General features: G+C 39.3%; 2 protein-coding genes across 3 annotated transcripts in view; one reads left to right on the forward strand and one right to left on the reverse strand.

Annotated features, from left to right (window-relative positions):
* Positions 1 to 26,370, reverse strand: part of FSIP1 (fibrous sheath interacting protein 1) — a 193,451-nt gene that overhangs the window by 97,751 nt on the left and 69,330 nt on the right. For both annotated transcript variants that reach the window (XM_038009827.2, XM_008017084.3), the window contains exon 10: positions 23,990 to 24,127. In XM_038009827.2, the coding sequence (XP_037865755.2) occupies positions 23,990 to 24,127 (138 nt within the window). The remainder of the gene's footprint in view (positions 1 to 23,989; positions 24,128 to 26,370) is intronic.
* On the forward strand, positions 7,572 to 7,974 carry LOC119628013 (cytochrome c oxidase subunit NDUFA4). Its single transcript, XM_038009828.2, has one exon. The coding sequence runs from the start codon at positions 7,572 to 7,574 to the stop codon at positions 7,815 to 7,817; it is 246 nt and encodes an 81-aa protein (XP_037865756.1). The 3' UTR covers positions 7,818 to 7,974.

The following is a 26,370-nucleotide window of genomic DNA, read 5'->3' on the forward strand; positions in this document are numbered from 1 at the left end:
TCTCATGCTGAAAATCACTCATTCAAAACCAGCCTTTTAGGAAGAAGGCCAGTACCCACGTATTAGGCTTCCATGTTGGGATTCAGATGACATGGAGTGGAGTTTTTCTACCGTAAAAGAGAGGATATTTGAATAAGCCTTTAAGAACGAAAAAGTGAAAAACAGGGAAGAATAACACGTGCAAAGACTCAGTGGCATAAAGAAGGTTTGTATGTTAGGGAACAGCAAGTCGTTCACAGGGGTGGGCTGAAAAGCGTACAGCCGGCCAGGAAATCTGGATTCATCTTAAAGGTTATAGGGACATTATAGAATGTCAATCAGGGGAGTGCCATATCATATTTCATTCTGGAAAGATCATTCTTGCAGCAGTGTGGAAATGGACTGGAAAGACTAGTTGCAGAAGGATTAGTTAATGTGGTAAGACAGAGATAAAGGATTTGAAAGACATTACGGAGGAAGAATACACTGATACGACTCCCTTCATAACTGTGGGGTAAAAATATAGTCCAATCTCTTCTTTCCCAATTCATTGGTTTTGAGACCCCATTAGTCTATGTTATTAGCAGCAATTCCAGTGTCTCCCTCCTGAAGCTGCTCCCCAGCCCTACCCCAAATTGTTGAAAAATGTTGAGGTCTGTCCTGATTCCAAATGCCATGTCAAAACAGAATAGAAAGCCTGATCAGTCCAAGACGAGTCCACACTTCTAGGTGCTGCAGCTCCTGGTAAAACCACAGAGTTATTACTTTTGTCCATTGCTGCCACAAACCCTGGTGTTCCAGATCCCTGCAAAGATGACAGTGATGCCTCATACTTGGGATCCCAGGGAACTGCTGCTTTACCTTAACTCACACACACTGTCAAGGGATCAATGCTGTGCCAGAAACCCAGGCTCAGCCACGAGCCCTCCCTCATGAGCCTAGAAAGACCCTAATGTTAGCCAGTTCAACCTTCTCCTTTCTCCATAGTGAGTTTCCCTTTGGGCCCCTTGGAGTCCTTTCTTTCCAAGGGACCTCTGCTGGAGCAACATCAATCCATGAGAGAGGTTCAAGTAAAATTGAGCCAAAAAAGAGACAGGGGTTACAGTTGGACTCCCTTTCCTCCAGGAAGTTCCTTGGCCCCTATACAGGCAGTCAGCACTGTGAGACTTTGTCTCGCCAACATTTCCTATCACTCTTCTCCCAGAATCATGGTTACTCATTTGCATTATATTTGCATAATTAATAGGGTTAAGTCCAGTCTTTAGAGAAGGGTGACTTTCCATGTCCACCTAAAGAGCAAGTGCCTAGACATTCCTCACAATTTAGAAAAGAAAAGAAAAAAAAAAGAAGTGAAGTGTCTGTCTTTGGTGACTAGGTAGATGGGGATGCAGCTGCTCCCACTCTGAGTGCCACAACAGGGCAGTGGCCCCGGATGACAGCTGCCCCACAGCAAGACTTGGCCAGTGACTGCAGCCTCTTGTGTAAGAAGAAGGGGTGTGCCAGCAAACACCATTCATCAAATGGAGCACAGCAGATTTCAGCCCCTTCTTTCCCTCAGCCAGTCACCTCTGGACAGTGCACAGTGACCTAGTGGGCCTGCCTGAAACTGCTAAGGTGGAATGTTCTTCAAGAAGTTAGGCTCCGGGATGAGTCTGTGACCTCAGCAAATTAAAGTTCTTTCCAAAGAGTCTCATCTATTAAAGTAGAGAGATCCTGCTAAGATAAAGATGGCAGAAGGGGATTCTTTGATGGGTACACTCTTTTTCATGGGGCTGGAGGAAGTACTGGACTGAAAGTGAAGTCTCTCAACTAATTTGACTCTTTCCTAGCTCAGAAAAGAGAATTATCTGTGAATTCTCTCACCCTCTCTGAAGTGTCAGTTAGCAGGGGGGGCAGTCATCAGTCTATCTTCTTTACACTTCTTTCAAGAGGCTTAAAGCCCTGTGAGGGGATGGATAGATAGATACATAGATAGATAGATAGATAGATAGATAGATAGATAGATAGATAGATAGATAGTGAGTAATAGTTATATAGACAGATAATTTTAAAAGCTAGACTAGCAATTACTTGCCAAAAAGAAAAAACAATTTCCTCTTTTTGTGCTGTCAGTAAAATGTAAAATTTTACGCAATGCCCGCAAGGAATTCTCTTTAAGTGCTGCAAAACGATTATTTTCCACAAAGTCTAAAAAAAAAAAATTGAAATGCTGACAGGAAAAGATCATCTTACTAGGTGCTTTGTAACGTAGAGGGAACTCCAGTCAATAAGCAGAGTGAGGTGGAAGGAAAGAGCCCCCAGAGGGAGATGAGACTTGTACTCCACACCAGCTGCACTGCCAACTGTGTGACCTTCAGTGACCACCTCACAGGCATCCTTCAGTTACCCACCTGGAGGGCGACTTAAATACCAAACAGAATAGTTGATGTGTGAAATGCTTTGCAACTATAAACGATTATTCACCTGCATTGTAATTATGTTTCTACAAATTGTGCTTGTCAGTTCACATCCCAAAAGGACCTAAGCATTAGACACCATTTTACAAATTTTAAAAGGTCATTATGAAGTTCTGAAATACACTCTGGCTGAAGAAAATACACTTTAGGAAAAAAACGAACATATCATCCACGTCTTCAATTCTACATCCTAAATAAACAGTTTAATCCCATCACATAACACAGCAAAGCCTGTTATCCGATAAAAGGAGAGTACTAAACCCTCAATTTAAGGACTAGTTACAACTGATTAAAGTAAGGATACTTATAATTTAGTGTGTAAGAATGTATGCTGAAATATAATTAGTGCCTATGAATTAAAGCAGGATGGATTAGGCTAATTCCTGGAATGCTATTAGAGAGAAGACCCTAGGTTTAAAAAAAAAAGAAAGAAAAGAAAAGAAGAAAAAAGAATGATCTTTGTGTTTGCACAGCAGCTAAGCCGCTTAATGTCCCTCTAATGGATGTGAAGGGGAAGAAAGGGAGAAGGGGAGTGGAGCCCTCTCCGTGGCGTCAGCCCACGCTATGCCTGCCTGGCACTGCAACCTGGAAACCTGGGTATGAGGCAGAAGGGGCTGATTGCATGCCCTCCGCTCACTTCCCAGCTTCATTTATATGGTAATTAGCGCTCTGCTGCCAGAAGGGAGAGCATCTGCCAAAAGTAAAGTCCTCACAATAACAAAACTGACATTAGCTGTGATGCCGTCAAAGTGCTGACTAAGAAATTTCTTTTATCTCCTTTTGAAGCCATAAAGTGCATTCATGTTATTACTAGCCGGGAGTTTTTAACAGTCTTGCACTGACAGCAATTATTTAACACACGCACAAAACAATAGAGTTTCACACCACGTAATAAACCTTTGAGCTCCGTGACTTCCAATGCTCTCACTGGCTGGATTTTATGGTCTGGTAGCTCCTGAACAGTCAAGTATACAAGCCACAAAAACAGTATAAAAGTGATTTGAAGCAACCACTTTTTGTGCCCTTGCAGATTTATCTGACTGAGGCACACTCCATGATCATGGGCCAATTGAAAGATTTGTCTGTCTTAAATTTGTCTGCCCATAGACAAAGTTAAGCATTTGTCTGTGCTTAACTGCTACTAAGCCTCTGCGAAGGAATCAAGCTGAACCCATGGTTGTTGAACTGTCCCTACATTTAATTTTTCCAAAACCTCAGCCAGAGTAAGATTTAAGTATTTTAGCAATCTATTTAAGGTGCACTATATTATTACCTTTCTCAGTAAAATAATTCATTCAAATATTGTATTTGAATATCAACTCTACTAAGGCCCAGAATAGAACACCATATACGAAGGAGAAGAAAATCAAGAAAACTGCTTTCGGGAATCATCTAACTGAGGAGTTGTAATCAAATAATGGTGATAGAGGCTGTATGTGTTTAAAGAACTCTCCTGGAAGTCAGATGTGGGTTATGGACAAGTCACCAAAGCCCTATGTCTGGTGTCCTTATCTGTAACAACAGAGGTAGTGATAGCTATGCCACCTGCCTCCAAGGTTTTCACGAAGATGAAACAAAAACTGCAGTAACACAGAAGAATAGATTGTAAATATTTTCATCACAAAAAAAATAAGGAGGTGAAGTGATGGATATATATTAATTAGCTTGATTTAATCTTTCTACAATGTATATACACATCAAAAGTCCACATTGTACCCTACAAATATATTCAACTATTATTTGTCAAATAAATTTAAGAACTGCAGAAACAAGCACTTTGCAAACTATGATGCACTATATAAATAAAGGAACAATTATTCTCTGCAAATGATACCAAGTGATTTATTTTATTTTTTTGTCACTCTAATTCAAGGATTTTAGTATGTGACCATCATAGCCATGGAGACCTTGAAATCTAATTGCATTTACTAATTTACTATGAATTATCACTAGGAATTTCCTAATTTAGTATCAAGAATATAGAAATCAGAATATCAAAGTTTTAAGAATTATGAAATTTGTTTAAAGGGAACATATGGTTTAAAATAGATGGTTAAAGCCAGCAAGCATTATAAAATAATTTTTAAACTTTTAAAAGACTCAAATTATATATGCAAAATCCTCAGTCACTATGTAAGTTCATGACTTTATACATATTTATGTGCAAAGTTTGAACTATATTATGACTCATTTTTGGCTGGTCATGGTGGCTCACACCTATAATCCCAGCACTTTGGGAGGTGAAGGCAGGTGGATCACTTGAGGTAAGGAGTTTGAGACCAGCCTGGCCAACATGGGGGACGCTGTCTCTACTAAAAATACAAAAATCAGCCGGGTGTGGTGGTGGGTGCCTCTAATCCCAGAAACACTTAAACCTGGGACGTGGAGGTTGCAGTGAGCCAAGATCACGCCACTGCACTCCAGCCAGTGAGACTCCATCTTAAAAAAAAAAAAAAAAAAAAAGATATATATACATATGATGATGACTCATTTTTAAAGGCATTTTTGGTCAACTAGTTTTATGTATTAAAAACATACTTAATGTAAGTCAGGTACTATAGAAAGGTCATAATCAATCACATAATCTCTTTCTGAGCCCATTTATCTGCCCATACATCTGTAATAGAGATGTGCTGTCAGTGGCGTTTACATTTTCCCAGCAAACACAATCATAGAACAACAGGGTTTTAGAGCTCTGTCTTGCTTTTACGTCGGTTGTACTTCCCTAACATTTGCATATGCCAGGATTTCACCGATTTTCTTAAATTGCATGCAATAGCCATGCCATGCCCACCATTTGGAAAAGGTGCTAGCTGCCCACCTGGGGTTAGTTCTTGACCTCTACAACAAGATACACTTCTGGTCATTGCCTTTGCTGTATCACTGCCTTTGGTGTTCTCCGCCAGCCGGCCCTCCATGGCTGTTAATCCCCATCCATACCCTGTGACACCCAATACCCAACTGTTCCTCTTCTGCTTGCCTCACTCTGCCCCTTCTCTCTGAATGATAACTCAAGCTCTGCCTCTAAAGCTTTCTTGCCAAAGTATCACATTCTACTTTACATACTTTACCCCTCAAAGCCTTTAAGTTATTGTTTCTGTACTTCCACGAGTTATATTTATTTGTCTTGTGTCCCCTACTTAATTTTAAATTCTTATAGACACAAATTTAATGTTGCTATTTTTCACAAATTTAACACTACCGTATTACTTTCATATGCAGAAGTATGACAATGGGTAGACTTCCCAAACTATGCAAATTCCTGCTTTTTAACAGACATTTAAATCAAAATACGCTGTTAGGAGCCCACTGACTATGGGACATTGTTTGAGTTGTTAGGAAAATTTTCTGAAGGATAATCTTAGGCTATTGATGTTGATCATGTGTGTCTGCACACAATGTAGAGATAGGATAAATAAAAATTAAAACAGTGAGTTTACTACTTCTTAGCTAACATTCAATTCAAATATTAAAAGTAGACTCACTCAAGAAAAAAATTACATTCTTCTATGTTTTTAATTGTCACTGCTTATCTAAACCTTAGATACTAAGCAATGAAGCTAAGAAGAGATTAGCAGCAAACTTCAAAGGTAATAGCTGGCACTTTAGCAAGAACATAATTAGATGGTGATTTCATTGACATTACTTACTCAAAACACACTCTAGAGATGATGCAGGGCTTATACATGAAAGTATATAAATGCTTTTGATGGATTACTTCAACAAACAAAAAGCAGGTTGCAATACCCAGCACATATTTCTCACAAATGACTCCATATGAAAATAAGATAGAAAAACAGCACCTCGCAAAACTTTTCAATATTGTAGAACAGTAAATAAAATTAACACTTTAGAGGTAGTTAAATCTGTAATATATGTGACAAAGAGCATATGTTTTAAATATGTAGACAGCTTTCCAATACAAAATGAAAAGAATACCTTAATAAAATACAAAAATGAACAAAGACACAAATGGGCAATGCACCAAAGAAGAAACACAAACTGCCAATAAACAATTGAAAATATGTCCAAATTTGCTAGTAACCAAAACAAAATAAATTAAAGCAGCTATATCATTTTTAAACCCTGAGACTGGCAAAAAAAAAAAAAAAAGCATACTGTATACACTGTAGGTATAGCACTCTGGAATATTCTTAGTGCAAGAATAAATTACACATCCTCACTGGAGGACAATTTGGCAACACACAGCCAAACCCTACACACACACTCTCAGCAATTCCACTTAAGACTACATCCTAAGACAATGATTAAACAAATGCTCACTCCGTCATGGTTTATAATAACAATATTGGACATTACTAGAAATGAACAGAGGCCTCATTCAATAGACACACTCACATAGTACCATAATGCATTTATTGTTAAGTAAAAAGCAGGCTATAAAACCTATGTAAAATATGATCCTGGTTTGCAAAAAGACAAAAAAGGAGGAAGGAAGGGGAGGAGAGGGAAGGAGATTGAAGAAGAGAGGAAAGGAGGAGGGAGAAGGGGTGTGTGTGTGTGTTGGGATGGGGGGAAGTGAGCATTTGGGTTACATGTGGATAGGGAAAACAGACAGGATAATGACCAAGGGTTAACTATGCTTGCATGCATAATTTTTCTTTTCTTCTTTATATTTTTCTAGATTGCCTGAATGTTCCCAAAAGCTATTTTCACTATGAAAATAAATTTCAACCATAATCACATTTGCATAACCACTTTGTAATTAAAGAGAAATCTTTCAACAAATTCTCCATCCTTATCTTCAGAGGCAGTCAGCGATTATTTCTAGTTGGGCACAAGAGAACCCTTCACATTCACAAAGTGTGTTTCTAGGTATACCAAACAAAAACAAAAACAAACTAAAACTTGCTGTGTGTCCACACAGACTCTTTAAAAATATTCTCTAGTGCTTCCCAGAGGGAAGCGCCTCAATGGAGGCAGAGCCTGAAACCTCATTCCGTGTATTTGATACTGGTTGGCCAGTAAGAATGTGAAGAGTTAAAAACCCTTCCAGAATACTTCATGCATGGAATGAACTGGGATAAATAATAATTGCAGGCAGATACTACTTAGCTCAGGGCCTGGTGGCTAGACAGGTTCTCTCCTTTCCAGTCAGAGGCCTCTGCCACAAACATGCTCCGCCAGATCCTTGGTCAGGCCAAGAAGAATCCGAGCTTGATCCCCCTCTTTGTATTTATTGGAACTGGAGCTACTGGAGCAACACTGTATCTCTTGCATCTGGCATTGTTCAATCCAGATGTTTGTTGGGACAGAAACAACCCAGAGCCCTGGAACAAACTGGGTCCCAATGATCAATACAAGTTCTACTCAGTGAATGTGGATTACAGCAAACTGAAGAAGGAACGTCCAGATTTCTAAATGAAATGTTTCACTATAACGCTGCTTTAGAATGAAGGTCTTCCAGAAGCCACATCCGCACAATTTTCCACTTAACCAGGAAATATTTCTCCTCCAAATGCATGAACTCATGTTGGAGATCCCTATTGTAATCTCTATTGGAGATTACACTGATTAATAAATAACTGAAACTTAAAATAATAATAATAATAATAATAATAATAATAATAATAATAATTGCATTAGCAAATAGTGCCCAAAGAAAGATTTCTGAAATATTCTAACTTCAGGAATCAAATACAAACTGAGGTGACATCAAGCTCAGCAGCTATAAGAATGAAGTCAGACATTCTGCCCTGTGCTCCCCAAATTTGTCTTCTCTCATCACTTCCAATTTAAGGAAGGAAAAGCCTGTAACAGAAAAATGATAAAACAAGAAAATTTCCATCATTTGAGAGAGACATTGTGAATAATTCTACAAAGACACACCTCTACTTCTCAATATGTCCAAGAGGTGAAACTGAGCATATTCTTTCTTTTCCAAGATTACACATATGGTTTCAGTAAGTCTTTTGTTTCAATTTTCATTTCTTGGCCCTCATTTTTTAGATCAAATCTAACAACCCATGTCAGACTCACTTTAAAAACACACAGCTAGACACTACTATGGGACCTCTCTCTTCATTATTTTTAGACTCTCCTAGAATCTTACTAATGCCTGTTTCTTCTACACCCCTAGAAAATTAGAATGTTGGGGAAATGTTTACTTTAAAAAAAAAAATAAACCAATGTATCCGAGTACTACATAAATCACCTTTTTCTTCTCTGAAACTGCTCTGTTAATAGCCACTAGCCACATGGGGCAATGGAGACCTTGAAAGGTGGCTGAGTCCAAATCAAGATGTGTTATAAGTGTACAAAACACACTGGATTTCATATATATATATAATATACAATTAATAATGTTTATATTAATTACATGTCAAAATGATATTTGAATATAGTGAGTTAAATACAATTTCACCTGCTTCTTTTTACCTTTTTGATGTGATTAGCAGAAGATATAAAATTACTTATGTGGTTGCATTGTGTTTCTGTTGGACAGTGCTGGTCTGGAATGCTAGTTCATCTTGTGGAGATTCTTATTGCCATTTCTGTAACTCTGCAAATACTCAGTGTTCTCTTTCAATAATAGGTCTTCATCAGTGGCATTACTCAAGAGGTTTGCTCCCTCCACCACACTCCGTAAAACACCTGCCACTAGTTACTCCTTTTCCCCAAAATTAAAGTCTATGCTTACTGGAAGCTGATCTGAGCATCCTGCCCTCCTCATGATCAGTGTTTTCCCCAGGGCTCTTCTGCCCCTTTGGGCCACATACACGTGAGCAGTGGCATTATAGTTTGCCAATGCTGGTGGATGGTATAACTTTCAGTTTGGGGTTCAAACTCGCTTCCCACAGGGCAGACACACTAAAGTGTCACCACAATTCCCTCGCAAAACTCATTCATTCCCTGAACTCTCCCAGTGCACCAGAAGGAATGCTATCCATTTTATACCTGCCCAAAAGTGGGCTACTGTGTCAGTTAGGATTGCTTTCATAAAAGAAACCCAGCGACATGCCTGGCATAACCAAGGTCGGTTTATTTTTCCAACTTAAGAAATTGGTCAGAGGTAAACAGATAAGAGGTGATGCAACAACTTTATGATGGGACAACTGCCCCAGCATCCTCTCTTTCTGACCTGCCCTTGTGGTCTCAAGATGCCTCCTGAAGGTTCAGGCAGTGTTTCTATGCTCCAATCAAGAAGGGAAAAGATGAAGGGCAAAAGGCATATGTCAGCTGTTTTTCTTTTTATCAAGAGACTTCTGCTTTTATCTGACTGGCCAGAACTAACTTACACGGTCACCCTAGTTACAAGGGAGTCTGGGATAGTATTTTTAACTAGAATTTTATCAGTAAGGAAAAACAGTAAATGGATTTGGGGTAGGCAGTTGTTAATGTGTACCACAGTTTTATTTTCACAAATATTGTTGCAATTTTGTTAGAGATAGGAATAAATGCCTAGAGATATGGGGATTAAAGAAAAATTCAACAGAATTCACAATCTTAATGTTGGACACAAAAGTTGGGAGAATGGAAACTTTGAGAATATAATATCTATTACGTAGATCATTTCATTTTATTGAACTTCCACTTTTTTGAATAGTTCTTATAACAACTCTCACCATGTATCTTCGTTGATAGTAAAAGTACAATCAACCTGCCAGTAATATCTTTTCTAAAAGTTTAGTTCATATTAAACAGCTGCTCAGAAAACTTTAGCCACCAGTCACAGCCTGCTATTCAATATGGCCTCATTCTACTTTTATAATTTTATTTTCTTCTATTTCCTTTCATCCGGAGTGGATGAAAGCAGACCTCCAATGTGAAAAGGAGTTTCTTCCTGAGTCGTCTGCAAAATTCCACACTCCTGTCACCCATCTGATCCAATACCAAATTCAGCATTCCACTCAAATTTCTGAAGCATTGTTGTCGTTAATAAGAACCACTGTCTGCTTTTCAATCACTGCCACTAGAAGATTTTTTTTTAAAGACACAGAAACATAGCTTCAGTAGTTCACAAGTATTAAGGGCCACACCATGCCAAGCTGAGAATGGGAGAGCTGCACCGGCTGAGGATGCCAGGCCCTCCGCTGGGAGCACTCACTCACTCACCAAGTGACTTACTCCCAAACAAGAGCCCTGCAGAAAGCCTGATTCAAGTTCTCGGTTCAGCAAAATTCAAGTTTCTAAGATGTCATGTATCTTTATGGCATTGGCAAAAAGTCAGAACTTTCTATGATTAATTCATAAATGTTACTGATCATTCTGTTCCCTATAATGATCCAAGTTTTCCAAAAGCTGGCCCTTTTCCACAGTGTCTTCTTTCTGTAACACCCACCCCCATCTACACCAAATGAAACCCGACTCATTCCTCAAGGCTCAATTCAGATTTCACATTTTCCACAAAGCCTTTCCAAATTGCTCTGCTATAACTGTTCTCTGTTTTGATCAAACATAGCACTTGATTTCTATTTCTCTCATGTCATTTGTTTTATTTCTGCCTTGTATTTGTTGACTAGTCCCAGCCTCTCCCACTAGACCAAAAGCTTGACTCTATATTCTTAGCAGAGCATTTTATTTATTTGTTTGCATTTAATTAAAGCTGGATTGTTTTTTCTATGTGACAGACAAAAGTAATTATGCAACATCATTGACCACAGTATTTTTTAAAGTCTGGTCACAAATTATGACTGTCAAAATAGTAATCAGCCCATTGCTTTCCATTTTGAGCTCCAGAGAAAATTATTACAAATATATGAAGGGATGTCCTATGGCCTCGAGCAGGGAGGAAAGATCGCCTACCAGTGTCTATACAAGGCTTTCACTACTAGGCAGCCCATAGGTCACCATATATATTCAGCACAGAATCCAGTTACACAAAGATTCTTGAGCATCTGCAAAGGATGAATAGATTTCCTGAACTCAAAAGTTGGGACACAGAATTTTTGTGCCATTCCAGTTCCCATTTAAAATACAGCTTTCATTGGATGCAATGGCTCACTCATGTAATCCCAGCACTTTGGGAGGCCGAGGTAGGCAGACTGCTTGAGCCCACGAGTTCGAGATCAGCCTGGGCAACATAGTGAGACCTCTCTTCTACAAAAAACACAAAAATTAGCTGGGCATGGTGATGCAGGCCTGTAGTCCCAGCTATTCAGGGGGCTGAGGTGAGAAGACCACTTGAGCCCAGGGGGCAGGGGTTGTGGTGAGCCAAGACTGCACCACTGCACTCCAGCCTGGGTGACAGAGTGAGACCCCATCTTAAAAAAATTTTTTTTAATGGATCAGGGAGCACACTTCTTTAGTAAATCTGGTATGTGTTCCAAACCGTTCAATGTAAAAACTTGGGGTAAGATAAGAGTTAACATTTTAAGGAACAAAGAGCAGAAGCTAAGAAGGGCAATAAGAAGGGCAAAAAAAGTTTGAAAAAAATCCATCTTACTGGCAAAAAGATAACAGTAATATATTCCTGCATATGTAGGTTGTGTGTAATTATAATCTATCTCTTTGTCTTCCTTCTGCCCTAGGTCTCAGAGGCTAATGTGCTGTTTTACAAAAACTGTTTAACAACTTTTCTCTGACTGGTTTGAAAAACTGTTGTTGTTCTCACTGGAGGGATGGTGCAAAGCTTTAAAAAAGCTATAGAATGATGAAGGGAAAATAGATGTAAGTGCCAGGATCCTGTTTAAAGGATCAAGGAAGGTCTAACTCCAAGAATGTCCACTTAACATTATATTTTCAGTTCTATGAATTCTATCTGGTTTCATTTCAAATCTTTGTCATATTCTCAAAGCTCATTTTCTTTCTTTAAATACATTAAACAGACATATTTTACATTCTGAAACAGACCACTCCAAACTCTGAGTCTACGTGGAACTGACTCTATAGCATGTTTTTTCAATTAACCACTGCTCATGGTAGTTTCTTTCTTTATGTGTTGGGGGTCGGGGGAGTCCTCTATCTGGATTCATGGCCCTTAAATTTTATTTGTGGGAATTTATTAAGGTCTAGATTTAAATTATTCTGTTCTTTCAGAGAGATTTCCCTTTCCTTCTACCAGGAGCTAGGATTACTCCAATCTAAGACCATTTTCAACTGAATATTCAACTTGGCCCTACGGGTGGTATGAACTCAAACCCAAAGCCTACCTTCATGCAGGCTTATCGTTAGTAATTCTCATGGGGGTCTTTACTTTTCCATTCCACCCACAACCAAAGCAGAGACAGCTACACATGTCCCCACCAATCCCTCTCCAGAGCAGATTCTTCTTCGTTTTTCCACTTGGAAGAACCATTTGGTGTGCTGACTCTATGTGGGAGCTCTGACTTGACCTCTACCCTGTCTTGGGCTCTGTTTCCTGTGCTCCCTCTACACATGCCTGGTTAAACCCACACTTCAGGCCTTCAGAGGTCAACAGATACCATGGGGACCAATGTTTGTTCCAGTGGCCACCTACCCCTCCTAACACATAGTGTCTTGTCATCCCTACCCTCCAAGGAATTCCCTTACACATTTCTGCCAGCTCAGCCATGCTTTTAAAACTACTTTTTAAAAAATATATTTTATCTAGCATGCTCAGGCTTGCTTTCCCAAGCAGGGTCTCTCTTAACATCTAGTCTGCCATACAGCTAGAACTAGAACTCTCTCATCCAGAGATCTGCACAGGGGCTGGAAACAGTTCCATGTGGCATGTTACTACCGTGTGTCAACATCCAAATAATAGGCTTCATTTTAACCTCTAAAATCAGTATAATGTTTATGTACACATTTTTCTCTTACCTCAATGCTATATTGCTTAAATATGGTGTGTATCATATATTATAATGTTTACAATAATTATTTTATATAATTATACTTAATAATCATATTCACATTTGTTTATTTCTTGAAGCACGTACCTGTCCTTGTTCCACGTAATCACACCTACAGCACATGGCCGTTACCAATGAACTTTAAAAACTAATTCAGAAAGCAAAAGGGAAGTTATGTTAAAACCTAGCTAGTCTTATTACCTATTTCTAGAGCCTCTGCTCAACAATAAGAATTTAAGGAAAAATAAGCAATATTATAAAACAAAGTTACTATCATATTGTCTTTTTTTTTTTTTTTTTTTTTAGATGGAGTTTCACTCTTGTTGTCCAGGCTGGAGTGCAAAGGCGCTATTTCTGCTCCCTGCAGCCTCTGCCTCCCGGGTTCAAACAGTTCTCCTGCCTCACCCTCCCGAGTAGCTAGGATTACAGACATGCACCACCACGCCTGGTTAATTTTGTATTTTTAGTAGCGATGAGGTTTCGCCATGTTGGTCAGGCTGGTCTCAAACTCCCGACCTCAGGTGATCCGCCCACCTCAGCCTCCCAAAGTGCTGGGATTACAGGCATGAGCCACTGTGCCCAGCCCATAATTGTCATTTTTAAGGTGCCTCTCAAGATATGGCACATTATTATTCAGAAACAGCACAATACCTACACCTTCTGTAACATATCATCTGCATTATCATAACACGTGAAAAACCATAATCCAGAACCAAACATCTTTAATAATTTTTAAAATGTTTACAGTATAGATAGAACACAATGTTTATTTATAACCTCTCTCATTCCAAAATGAATTTGAAACTGAAACCTACTAATATATTTTACAAATTGATTTAAAAGGATAGTTGAAACAAAGTAAGTTCATGAAAAAATATCCAACTATCCTTAACATTTTCATCTCAAACATGAGGACAAATACGTAATCCATGCAGGGCTTAAAACCTAGACGACGGGTTGACGGGTGCAGCAAACCACCATGGCACATGTATACCTACGTAACAAACCTGCACGTTCTGCACATGTATCCCAGAACTTAAAGTAAAATTTAAAAAAATAATAAATAAATAAATAAAAACATTTTCCTCTCGAAGAAGTCCAGCTAATCATGTTTCAAATTTCTCATAAATTATATTGATCTATGTAGTCAATAACTTTTAAAAGGTTACTGGGTCATTTATTCATTGCAGGATAATTCATGAACATCAGCCATGTAACTATAACTGTTCTACATTCTCAAATATTAAATGATAATATTCCATTGCAAGGACTTTTGTTAAGATTTCTGCATTAAATGATGTAGAAAAATATAAGTGCTTCTGAAAATTTTATGTTCTACTTGCTTGTTTCAAAATGGGCCTATGATTAAGAGAACAAATTTTTTAACGTTTCTCTGTTAATGTACAAATCTCACTCTCCAAAGTTTAAAACCAAATGTTTTGCATCATTATTACACACACCTGCCACCACCTACAGAAAGAACAAAAGTTGTATACTCTAAATACCAACTGTATGTGGCAGTGTTATTATTTTATCCACATTTCTAAAACCTGTTACAAGTGAAAAAAAGATTAAAATAATTTCTGCAGTTATAAACAGTGACACCAAAGTGTAACTATTTTTCCAATTCAGACTTTCATTAATGTATGAATACCAAAGCACACTATCTGGTCTTCCTGTTTAACCACAAACATGTCAGGTCTGTTTGGAGTAGTGCTGAATTTGGAAAAGATGAATATCCGGTTGGTAATAGCTTAAAGGTTTTAGAATAAAGCCTACATTTGTGGGTGGCCACAAATCTTAGCTGAAAATTGGCTGAACTATACAGATGTGACTTAGAGAGGTTGGATTTATTGAAATGTTCACAGGTTGAGGTGTCAGAAGAGCTGGGCTTCGATTATTTCTGAAAAATCATTTAGCTGCTCAAGACTTTGGTTTCTAAACCATGGAACTGCCCCACATGACCTCTAAGCTCCTTTAGCTCTCACATTCGAGAATTCTGAATCTATAGCATGTGTAACAATTGAAGGTAGACTTTCCAACCCATTCTTTAAGCAGAAGGAGCACTCCAGTCTTCTGACTGGGGTTCATATATGCTTATATCAGGTTAAATGACAAAAGCATGTCGAAATAAGAATCAGAATGTGAGGATTTATCATCCTTTGTGAGCCACATTCTTATCCTCAGTGCTCAGCAACAGGGCTTAGAGTGCTAACATTTTGATGCAATAATGACAATGCAGTTCACCAAACAAGGCCAAGCTCAGTGGTTTCTAGGAAACTGAAAAGAGAAAGAATGTGGATAGAAATAGTAGAGACTTCAAATGATGGAGTAAATGAATGAAGTTCAAACTGAGAATCAAAAAGAGACACAAAAAAGAACTAAAAAGTGTGGTCAAAGCATTTGGAATGACTAGAACTAGAGAAAGTTTTTCCTAACAATACTAACAAAACATCTTTGAGAGTATTTTATCATTAGTGGGATCAATGGGATAAGGTCAGATTGATGATTTTTTATTTAAAATGCAAAAACTTTTAAAATGGAATTCTTTTGATTTGTGAAAGACAGGATCATTATGCAACTTCATCAAAGGTATTTTTACCTAACTCTAGAAGTCAAAAATGTTCTTTATTTTAAAAAAAAAAAAAAAAAAATCTTTATTGTCACAATGGAACACTCACACCTCTGAAAAATGAGACAAATAATGAATTATTGTTGCTATTCATTTAAATTATTCAAAAAGTCCATCATTATGTTCATGGATTAAAATATCCTTAAATTTAAAAAATGATATAATAAAATTGCCTCAATTATGGCTCCCCTTTCTTTAGAAATAAAGGCAATTTAATAGAAAGTGAAAATTATCTAATAAAGGTAAGTTATAGCACATATTCTATTTCCCTTCAGGTGGTTGTTAGTATATATGCGCCAATATATGAATATACATATATAACATAGTTGATAAAATCTATCTTAAATGTTTATTTTTATGTTTCGTATCATATATTTTCAATTAGAAGTCCTATATTTAGCCTGGTGCGGTGGCTCACGCCTGTAATCCCAGCACTTTGGGAGGCCAATGCAAGCAGATCACTTGAGGTCAGGAGTTCGAGACTAGCCTGGCCAACATGGCAAAACCTCATCTCTACTAAAAATACAAAAATTAGCCGAGTGTGGTGGCACATACCTGTAGTCCCCGCTACTCAGGAGGCTAAGGAAGGAGAATCGCTTGAACCTGGGAGGCAGAGGTTGCAGTGAGCCGAGATCACGCCATTGCACTCCAACCTAGGCAACAGAGCGAGACTCGGCTCAAAAAAAAAAAACAAAAAGTCTTCTATTGACAAAGTCCAGGTCTTTGTCATTTTTATCGTCCTACCATAGTATTACATGGGTTAATATTACGTAAGTTGCTTTGACATTCCCTTCTTTGAGAACATTTATTTCCTGGGGCTTTTTGGTTTGTTTGGTTCGTTGGTTGGTTTCCTTGGGCATTATTACTTTGAAAATATTCCTAAAAGTAGAATTATACAGCTCAAAAATATGAATCATATTAGAGCTGTTGTTACATTCATTGACCAATTGTTTTCCAGGAGAAAAAATAAACCATTCAACAAGCTACCAATAATGTCCAAATATCACTGTCCCAATCTTTACACCACTCTTACTGACACATAATGATGTCATATTTGTCATTCTTTTGGCTGGCCTAACAGGTGTATATAGTTCCTACAAGTTGTCTGAATATGAATTTTAATTGCTGGTAAGGCTGAATATTATTCCTTGTGATGACTCACTCTATTTTTCTAAATATATAAAAACCATTTACTGAAATACAATAAGCAATGATCTCTTGTACACATAGATGCTTTCCACATTTTTAAACATTAATTTATTTCTGTATAGACACAACACATGTATATTACAGAAGTCTGAGATATAAAGAAAAGCACAGTAATAATATAAAAATCACCCATAATCCCAACACACTTTTCCCTTTAAATAGTGTGTGTTACAAAAAGTTAATTTCCTTTCTTTGCCTCCCCATCCATCCCAATCCCCGCTAAAAGTAACTGCTGGTAAGCATTTGGTATACGTATATTGTTCCAGGATTTTCCTATGACTCTTTTTATAAAAATGGTATCATACTGATCACTATCTTCTGCAACAGGCTCTTTTTCCTTAATACTCAATCACAGACATCTTTTCAAGACACATAGACTTACCTCATTCTTTTGATAGGCAGATGGTATTCTACTCTGTGTCAGTACAATAAGTTATAAAACTGGGTTAAAGCAAGGCAAAAGGGTCCCAGCTGATATCTGAGGTATATATATTACATTTTTTCAGTTATGGTCTCATAGGTAACCATCACCAGTTCCCTTGCCCCCATAGGTATCTGCCACCAGTTCCTTTGCCACCTTGATCTTCCATTGCAATCACCCAACCTCTCCTCACCCTTGCCTCAACTCATCACCCCTCATCTCCAGCTTTGGTGGACTCCTGAGAGCTGTCAGAGAAACCTTTCGGCCTTGCTGGCTGGCTCCATTTCACAGCAGGGTTTCCAACCTCCCCTGGGCTACCTGACTGTTTACCATTGCTTTTATCTTATTTTCACTGGCTCTATTCCAGTCCCTTCCTACTCTTCTTCAATCCCCACTCTACCCTCCCACTCTGACCATATGGAGAGGTCGCTAATTTACAGGGTAAGTAGAGAACATTCAAACATGGCCTCTCACACCTTCTCTTCATCTCTCAGCCTGCCTTTCTTGGCCCACCCTTCCTTTCTTTCATCCTGAATAAGGAAAAGGGTACCCTAGTTCTTCTGCAAGGCTTACCCCTCCATCGTCAATGTTGCCCTCCATAAGACGTCCTTGCCCCCTGGAAACAAGCTTATGTAAATGCCATATTAATTATGTTAATAATAAAAATAGCAAAACAAATGTATATAGCACTTAAAATGTCCAGACCCTGTTCTAAGTACCTTACATATACTAATTTAAACTTCGTAACAGCCCTATGAGGTGAGTGTTACAGTAATTGTAATTATCTCCGTTCTACAGATTCACGAACTGAAGCACAGAGGGCTCAGGGGACCCGCCAAGGTCACACAGCTACCAAGTGCACAGTTGAGATTCAAACCCCAAGCAGTCTGACCTTGAACCACCATGCCCCCTATATAAAGCTTATATACTAGGACCAGGGAAGTGATTTAGGGCACAGTGTGGCTAGAAGACTGGATGGGCAGAGAAGCCTGCAGAGCACCCAAACCAACAGAAAACTACTCTCTTCTTTGTCTGGTTTGAAGTACCAGAGACAGACATCACTTGTATGGCAAATGATGGAGAGACTGTCTGTGGGGGTTGTCTTATGGTGTCTGTTCTATGAAAGCAGATACTCCCATTATCTCTTCATTCGAACATCTCAGATTGTCTCCATACAAGTAACCTGGTGGAAAAACTCCTATCCATGGCTAAAGCCACTACACCTAACCCCACGGGAACCAACTAGGCAAGCGGCAGGTGGCTCAGCACAAACTCCCTGACATGTGAAAAGAGCTCAAAGCGCAGCTCCTCCACCTATTCACCACCTACAGGCTGCCTGCTTGGGCCTGAGACACTCACCCAAACCATCCAGGCACCCCATGATACTTCAACACTCTCTACCCAGCCAGTGTCACTCCAGTCTAGTGGAATACTTAGTTCCAGACAGACCATTTCCAATGAGATAATTCTAACTTTCTTCTTCAATATTTACCAGAAATATGTCTCTTTTTGGCTTCCCAATCACCGTACATTTTCCTCCTCCACTATAAAGAATCAAATTAACATTTAACATGTTAGCCCTTTAAATCTCTTTGGGAAGCGACCATCTGTGATTTTTCTACCAAACCATTCCCCTTCCCTCCTACCCCAACAAACACATACAAAACACACATGCACTAGTCTCTTCTTTGCTGGGCTAAATAAATACAGGTAGCCCCATTAACAATCCCTCATATGACCTGGTTTTACATCTCTTCCTCATCTTGGTCACTCTAATATCTACAGATGATCCATTTTGCTTACTTCTCTCTTAATGTGTCCCAGAGCAGCTGTATGACACGGCTGACTCACACTAAGGAAATCCTACAGATGTGCTTCACACATGCTGCTTCCAGCACCCACGGCTCCACTCTCAGAGCTGCTTCCAGCACTCCACTCTCAGAGCTGCTTTTCAAGGCCCCTGATGCCTACTGCGTTTCATATTAAGTGTGTGAGCTTCAACCTCATTTCATTGTGTCTACTTTCCCTAGCTCCTAATAGCTAAATCCACTGATGTCAACAACACTACCACCTCCTACGGACTAAATCAAATCCCACTTCCTCAACCAGTCTTCACCAAGACAAATGTGCATCAGCAGCCTCAGCCTAACCCTGAAACACAGAATTAAGCTGCTTTTCCAGCCTTTACTGACAAATCAATCCTGGATGCAGGCATTTCCAGTACCCCCCAGGGCTCCTATACTGCCCCTTAGTTCACTCTTTCTTCTCCCATCCCTAAAACAGGATATGCGTTTGATCCTTAGATCACCAATTCAATGGCCACAGATTACGTCTTCCACCAGTAATCCTGAAAGGACGTTCCATTTCAGGAGGCAGAATAAGGCAAAACTGCAAAGTTGGCCATTTCCTATCATTCAGAAACCACATTCTCTGGTTGGAGGGCAGTAGACTAATTTTGTACATAGAAAAGACAATCTCATTCTCCTAAAAAGTGTTACTAAACTTCCAAAAGTAACTTTCAATAGAAGATTTAATCCAGTTAATACCAAATATTTAGGAAACACACAAACTAGTTTTAGATACTATATATCACAAATAACATCACTTCTTATTAAAAATAAGTGTGCCAACAATCTCTGGCAAAAGAACAGAGGTCATCTTGCACTACTCTCTTGACTTTAAAGCAATGAAATGAAGTCTCTCAGACAGTGGTCCCCAACCTTTTTGGCAATGGGGGAGGGGTGGGGGAGGAGAATGGTTTTTGGATGAAACTGTCCCACCTCAGATCATCACGCATTAGATTTTCACAAGGAATGTGCAACCTAGACCTCTGGCATGTGCAGTTCACAATAGGACTCGTGCTCCTATGAGAATCTAATGCCACTGATCCGACAGGAGGCAGAGCTCAGGTGAAGCAAGAGACGGGGAGTAGCTATGAATACAAATGAAGCCACCCTCACCTGCTGCTCACCACCTGCTGAGTGGCCCTGTACCTGGTCCTTGGTCTAGGGGTGGGGGACCCCTGCTCTAAGAAACTATGTAATTTATTCAAGGTCACAGAGCAGGCTATAAACAAAACTGAAACAAGGACTCAGGTCTCCAGATTCCTGGTCGAAATAGTATCTAGCCATCTGTGAGGTACAGTGCGTTTTCAGAGTTTGAAACACACAGTATCTTCCCCTCAACAGGTCACATGGTACACAATGTGAATCCACAATCATGAAATCAGTTAGGAATCTACAGTTATGAATCTACACTAAGCAATGAAAACATAAAACAGGGCCAGACATGGTGGCTCAGGCCTGTAAACCCAGCCCTCTGGGAGGCCAAGGTGGGCAGATTGCTTGAGCTCAGGAGTGACAGATCAGTCTGGGAAACAAGGTAAACCCCTGCCTCTCCTAAATATAAAAAGATTAGATGGTCATGGTGGCACACACCTGTAGTCCCAGCTACTCAGGAGTTTGAGGTGGGAGGATTACCTGCACTCCAACTTGGGCAACGGAAGTGATATTCTCAGAAGAAAAAAAAAAAAAACGTAAAACAGTGCAGATCAACATTCGTGGGCCTTTATCATGCAGATAACAGCCTCTGAAAGTGTTAACTGTAAAAGACAAAACTATGAAAATAAAATTTGTATAGGGGAACCCAAACATTTCATTCATGAATATTACTGATTATAACAAGTTTATCACACTTTAATTAACAAAAAAACAACATTAATCATGAAAAGAAAAGCAAGTCCCAGAAAGGCAGTAATAGCATAGTTGTTAAATGCTAACCATTTGAATCCTATCTCCTCCACTTACTAGCCGTATAACCTTAAGGAATTAGTCAATCTTTCTTTCGCTCCATTTCTTCATCTACAAAATAAGGACTGGTATTTACCTCATGGAGCAGCTGTGATGATTAAACACTTTAGTATCTGTAAAATACTTGGGACAGTGCCTGGCTCATAGTTGGTATTCAATAACTGCTCTTATCTACTCATGAATTATTCTTTTCCACTTGGATAACAACCAACTCTTGACATTTATTATATCCCTTTAAGTGTAGCCAAACTTCATAAGGCAGTGGAATGACATACGCTTTCTTAAAGGATCCTGGTTTTGAGCCAAAAATTAAATAATGGTAGAGACGTGGTAGAAAAGAACAGGTACATGTTCAAAATATGTGATAAATGGCCAGTGTCTTTAGTCTGTTTGGGCAACAAAATAATGGTATTTTGGGTGGTTTATAAACAACAGAAACTTATTTCTCAGTTCTAGAAGCTGGGAAGTCCAAGATCAAAGAGCTGGCAGGTTTGGTGCCCAGTAAGGGCCCATTTCCTTGTTGATAGGGGTGACTTCTCACTACATCCTCACATGGTAAAAGGGGCAAATGAGTTCCCTTGGGCCTCTTTTATAAAGGCACTAATTTCACTCACGAGGGTTTCACTGACATGACCTAATCACTTCCCCAAATTCTCCACCTCCTAATCCCATCACCTTGGGGATTAGGGTTTCAACAGGAATTCTGGGGGGACACAAACCTCCAGACCACAGCAGTCAAAAATCAGGAGAATGGATCATGGGGAGTGACAGGCTTAGCCCACCTTGGATTGGCAGATCCAACAGTTTTCAAAACCAATCAAACCACAAACATTTCATTTATCACATCAAATTTACAATGTACCATCATTACCACTACAATGAATGGCCAAGAGCCCCCTTACACTTCCCTACCATTCCTACTTTTTTTTTTTTGAGACAGAGTCTTACTCTGTCGCCCAGGCTGGAGTGCAGTTGTGCAATCTCAGGCTCACTACAACCTCTACCTCCCGGGTTCAAGCAGTTCTCCTGCCTCAGCCTCCCAAGTAACTGGGACTACAGGTGCACGCCGCCACACCCAGCTAATTTTTTTTGGATTTTAGTAGAGACGGGGTTTCACCTTGTTACCCAGGCTGGTCGCGAACTCCTGAGTTCAGGCAATCCGCCCACCTCAGCCTCCCAAAGTGCTGGGATTACAGGAGTGAGCCACTGCCCCCGGACCATTCCTACTTCTTCTACTTCATCCCATCAACAGAATCAGGGAAATCTCTCTGAAAATGGAAACAGAGGTCTCCCTGAAATATAACACCCATGAGATTCTCCATGCAAAGCAAATAAAAATGAGCTCTAAAAGAAGCACCATGTATTCATTCCCTTTAGATCTGCTGCCTAACTCTCATGAGGTGGCCCTGATCTCCATCAGGCTCCGTGTCAGTGCTGCTATCTGTGGCCTGCAGGCAGTGAGGGCAGTTCAGCTGGGCTTGACCATTAAGGTGTGAAGATGGGATTGTGACACACACTCAGGGGCTCTGAAGGGGAGCTTATTTTAAAATCACTCACCTGATGTTTACTCCACAGTGCAGTATATTAACTGGAATAATGACAGAAGGGAGTGACTGGAAACAAGAAATCCTACAAAAACCAGGTTATAAGTGGCTAAGGCATGAGGTGACAACACTGAGAGAAGGGTGATAAAAGTAGGGACAGAAAAAAAAAGACTTTGAGTCATAAGAAACTCAGGAAGGATATGGCAACAAATTAGTCACATTGTTTAAAACTCAGAGGCTTGAAGATCACCCAAGATGACAGAATTTAGCAGGAGACCAAAAGGGGTTACTGCAGGTAATTACCGCAAGACCACAGTCACAAGCTCAGCCTTGACATGTTTAATTTTAAGTAAAATCCAGGTATCCAACTAAAAACATGCTGTGGGTAACTGGAAAATCATAATACGATAGAGCATTTCTAACAGGTTCAGAGTATCAACCAGCTCACAACTGGGTTGCTCTAAGAGTTTTCACTCATCGGTAATGACATGTCTTCATGTTGAGCAAGAAAAACATGAAGTAGGCCAAGAAAGACTTGGAATGCATTAAAATTCATTAATTACTAATAATATATTAGTAATTACAAACAAAAAGTGAGAGAATTTAAGCTATAAGTTCAAAACAGAAGGATGATTTTAGGGAGAACTACCAAATTTTTCCACAAAAAAATGAGTATTTGTGTCACTGTCAGAATATTAGGATTAAGGATAATTATTCTGACTTCAGATAGTATTTTACACACTATCCAAAGTATCTTACACACTATCTGAAGTCAGAATATGCTTTATGTTATTTAAATTAATGTTTTATATTATATAAATTGCTTAAATTCAGAATAATATCAAAGTCCTATGAATTATATGTTTAGCTTTTATTCACATTGTTACTGACAAATTCACATGGCTGATTTAACACATGAGAAGAGTCATAAAATAGTCAAAAGAGACTGAAATCTTTTTTGGTACAAGTTTTGGTTATAATTAAACTTTAAATAAGAGACATGGTCAGGTGTGGTGGCCCACACCTGGAATCCTAGCACTTTGGGAGGCTGAGTGGGGCAGGTCACTTGAGCCCAGGAGTTCGAGACCGGCCTGGGCAACACAGAGAGACCCCACCTCTATTTTTTTCTTAAAAAAAGTTAATTAAAAAAAAAGAAAGACTTACCACATTTTCCTTCATCATTCTCAGCTTTTCATCAATCTCTCTCAGCCGATTATGCAGATCCCGTTGCTCTTTGGTGTTTCTGAGTACCTTTTCTCCTGGAGTTACTTCCATATTTTTTTCACCATCAAGGTCAGGTTCCTAATTAAGAAAAAAAAAAAAAAAAAAAAAAAAAAACATCATTTCCAGGCTGGAAATGTGCTGTTACATACCAACCTCAAAGCAACTGAGCCTTGAGGGTTAGCTTTGCTTCTCAAACAATATTTCTTCCCTTCAAAACAACATTTTATAATGCTTTAAAGTCTTTCCATTTTAGGAGGTAAAGGTCCAATTGTACATACAAAAAGCAGGAAAGGAACCCAACTTCTGTAAGCATCTGGGAAGCAGAAGGAGACAGTGAAAAGAGCTGGGGTCAGGAAACAGGAACCTGGGTTCTGGTCCCTGCTCTGATACTTACCAGCTTGAGATCTTGGACTTTTCTCTGGACTTCAAGTTTATCATGTATAAATAAGAAGAAAAAAAAACCCTGCCCATCCACATTATTAGAGGCAGCTGTGTAATAATGAGAAGAAAACTGGATTTGGCAAGGTCAGGAGTTCTGAATCTTCGCCCTGCCTGGTTCCTGACTAGACTGACCTTAGGGAAACGAATTAACCTCTCTGAGCTTCAGTTTCATCATCTGTAAAACAATAATAATAATAATAATAGATCTAGGCTAAAAGTCATCACAGTATGTAGTAGGCAAGCAACAAATCTCAATGCCAAACAAACGCGAGCTGAGTATGTCCTTTGAAAAGATTAAGTATTACATAATGAAAGTACTTCATTACTATCTGCAATATTTATATTGACAGAACTATATTTTCCCAAAGTTAATGTTATTTCTGGGTGATAAAAATGGGCATTTCTTGATAGGAATTTGTTCCTATATCTAAGATTAAACTTCCTTTCTCACACACATCTGCTCTGTGTTGCCATATAAGTAACAGGCAGGAATGACATTTTTGAAATCACTCAAGCCATAATCCTGCTACTCCCTCATTTCTTACATAGAGCTGGTCACCAGGAATACTATCCAGTTGCCAATCCCTAATACCTCTCTAATCAAGGCACTTGTTTCTTTCTCACTGTCTTAGTTAAGATATCCTCATCATTCACCAGCAGTTTTTAAACTCCAGTGAGCTTCAGAATCACCTCCAGAGCCCAGGAAAAAATCTGAAGGACCAGCTTCTACCCAGGAGATTCTGATTCAAAAGGTAAGGACAGGACAGGCATGGTGGCTCACACCTGTAACCCCAACACTCCAGGAGGCCAAGTCAGGAAGATCCCTTGAGCCTAGAAATTCAAGACCAGCCTGGGCAACATAGTGAGACCCCATATCTACAAAATTAAAGATTAAAAAATTAGCCAGGCATGGTAACGCCTATAGCCCCAGCCACTTGGGAGGCTGAAGTGGGAGGATCACTTGAACCCAGGAGGTCAAGGCTGCAGTAAGCTGTGATCGCACCACTGCACTCCAGACTGGGCAACAGAATGAGACTCTGTCTCAAAAAAAAAAAAAAAAAAAAAAAAAAGGACTAAGGACTAATAAACTGAAGCACACCTATTTGAGAATTCAAGAACTACTGACTTAGGTTGCTGCTGGAGCCTCCTGGCTGGTCTTGATGCTACCTGTCACCCTGTTGATTCCATTCTTTGCAGGGAAGTCACAGAACAAGGTGCAAAGTATTCATGCTCTAGGCCCTACCAATCTCTTCATCTCATTTCCTACTGCTTGAGACTCAGACTCAAATGTGCAGCAATATTCACTACTACTAGTTCCCCCCATTCCAACCCTCCAGCTCCTTGTGGGGACTCCTACCCATTTTGAGCCCAGCTCAAGCATGTTTCCACAATATTCCCTGACATGCCCACAAAGGACAAATTATTCTCTCAGCCACGTCACATGTTCCTTTATCGCACTTACCACACTGCCACTGCCTAGACAGTGACATGGCTGACCCTATTCTCTTTATCTCAATGCAAACCATAATCCTGAAGCTGTGTAAACACTGGCCAATAGACTGTAATTTTGGTTTTCAAAACTTTCATCAAACTAGCAATGAATTTCAGCAAAATTCTTATTGTATACAATTCTACTTAGCAAATTATTAAAAGAGTGCGTCAATTTCAAGAAGTGATTACTTTATATTTGGCTTCATTTCTCACTTCTGGTAGCTTTCAATCTCTAGAAGCATCCTGATATGGTTTGGCTCTGTGTCCCTACCAAATCTCATGTCGAATTGTAATCCCCAGCATTGGAGGTGGCACCTGGTGGGAGGTGACTGGGTCATAGGGGTGGAGTTCTCATGAATGGGTTAGCACCATACCCTCAGTGCTGTTTT

The sequence above is a fragment of the Chlorocebus sabaeus genome, chromosome 26 (assembly GCF_047675955.1).
Source record: "Chlorocebus sabaeus isolate Y175 chromosome 26, mChlSab1.0.hap1, whole genome shotgun sequence".
Classification (NCBI taxonomy): domain Eukaryota; kingdom Metazoa; phylum Chordata; class Mammalia; order Primates; family Cercopithecidae; genus Chlorocebus; species Chlorocebus sabaeus.

What these genes read in the sequence shown, in the direction of transcription:
- LOC119628013 (XM_038009828.2), top strand. Translation starts at nt 7,572, where the DNA reads ATGCTCCGCCAGATCCTTGGTCAGGCCAAGAAGAATCCGAGCTTGATC.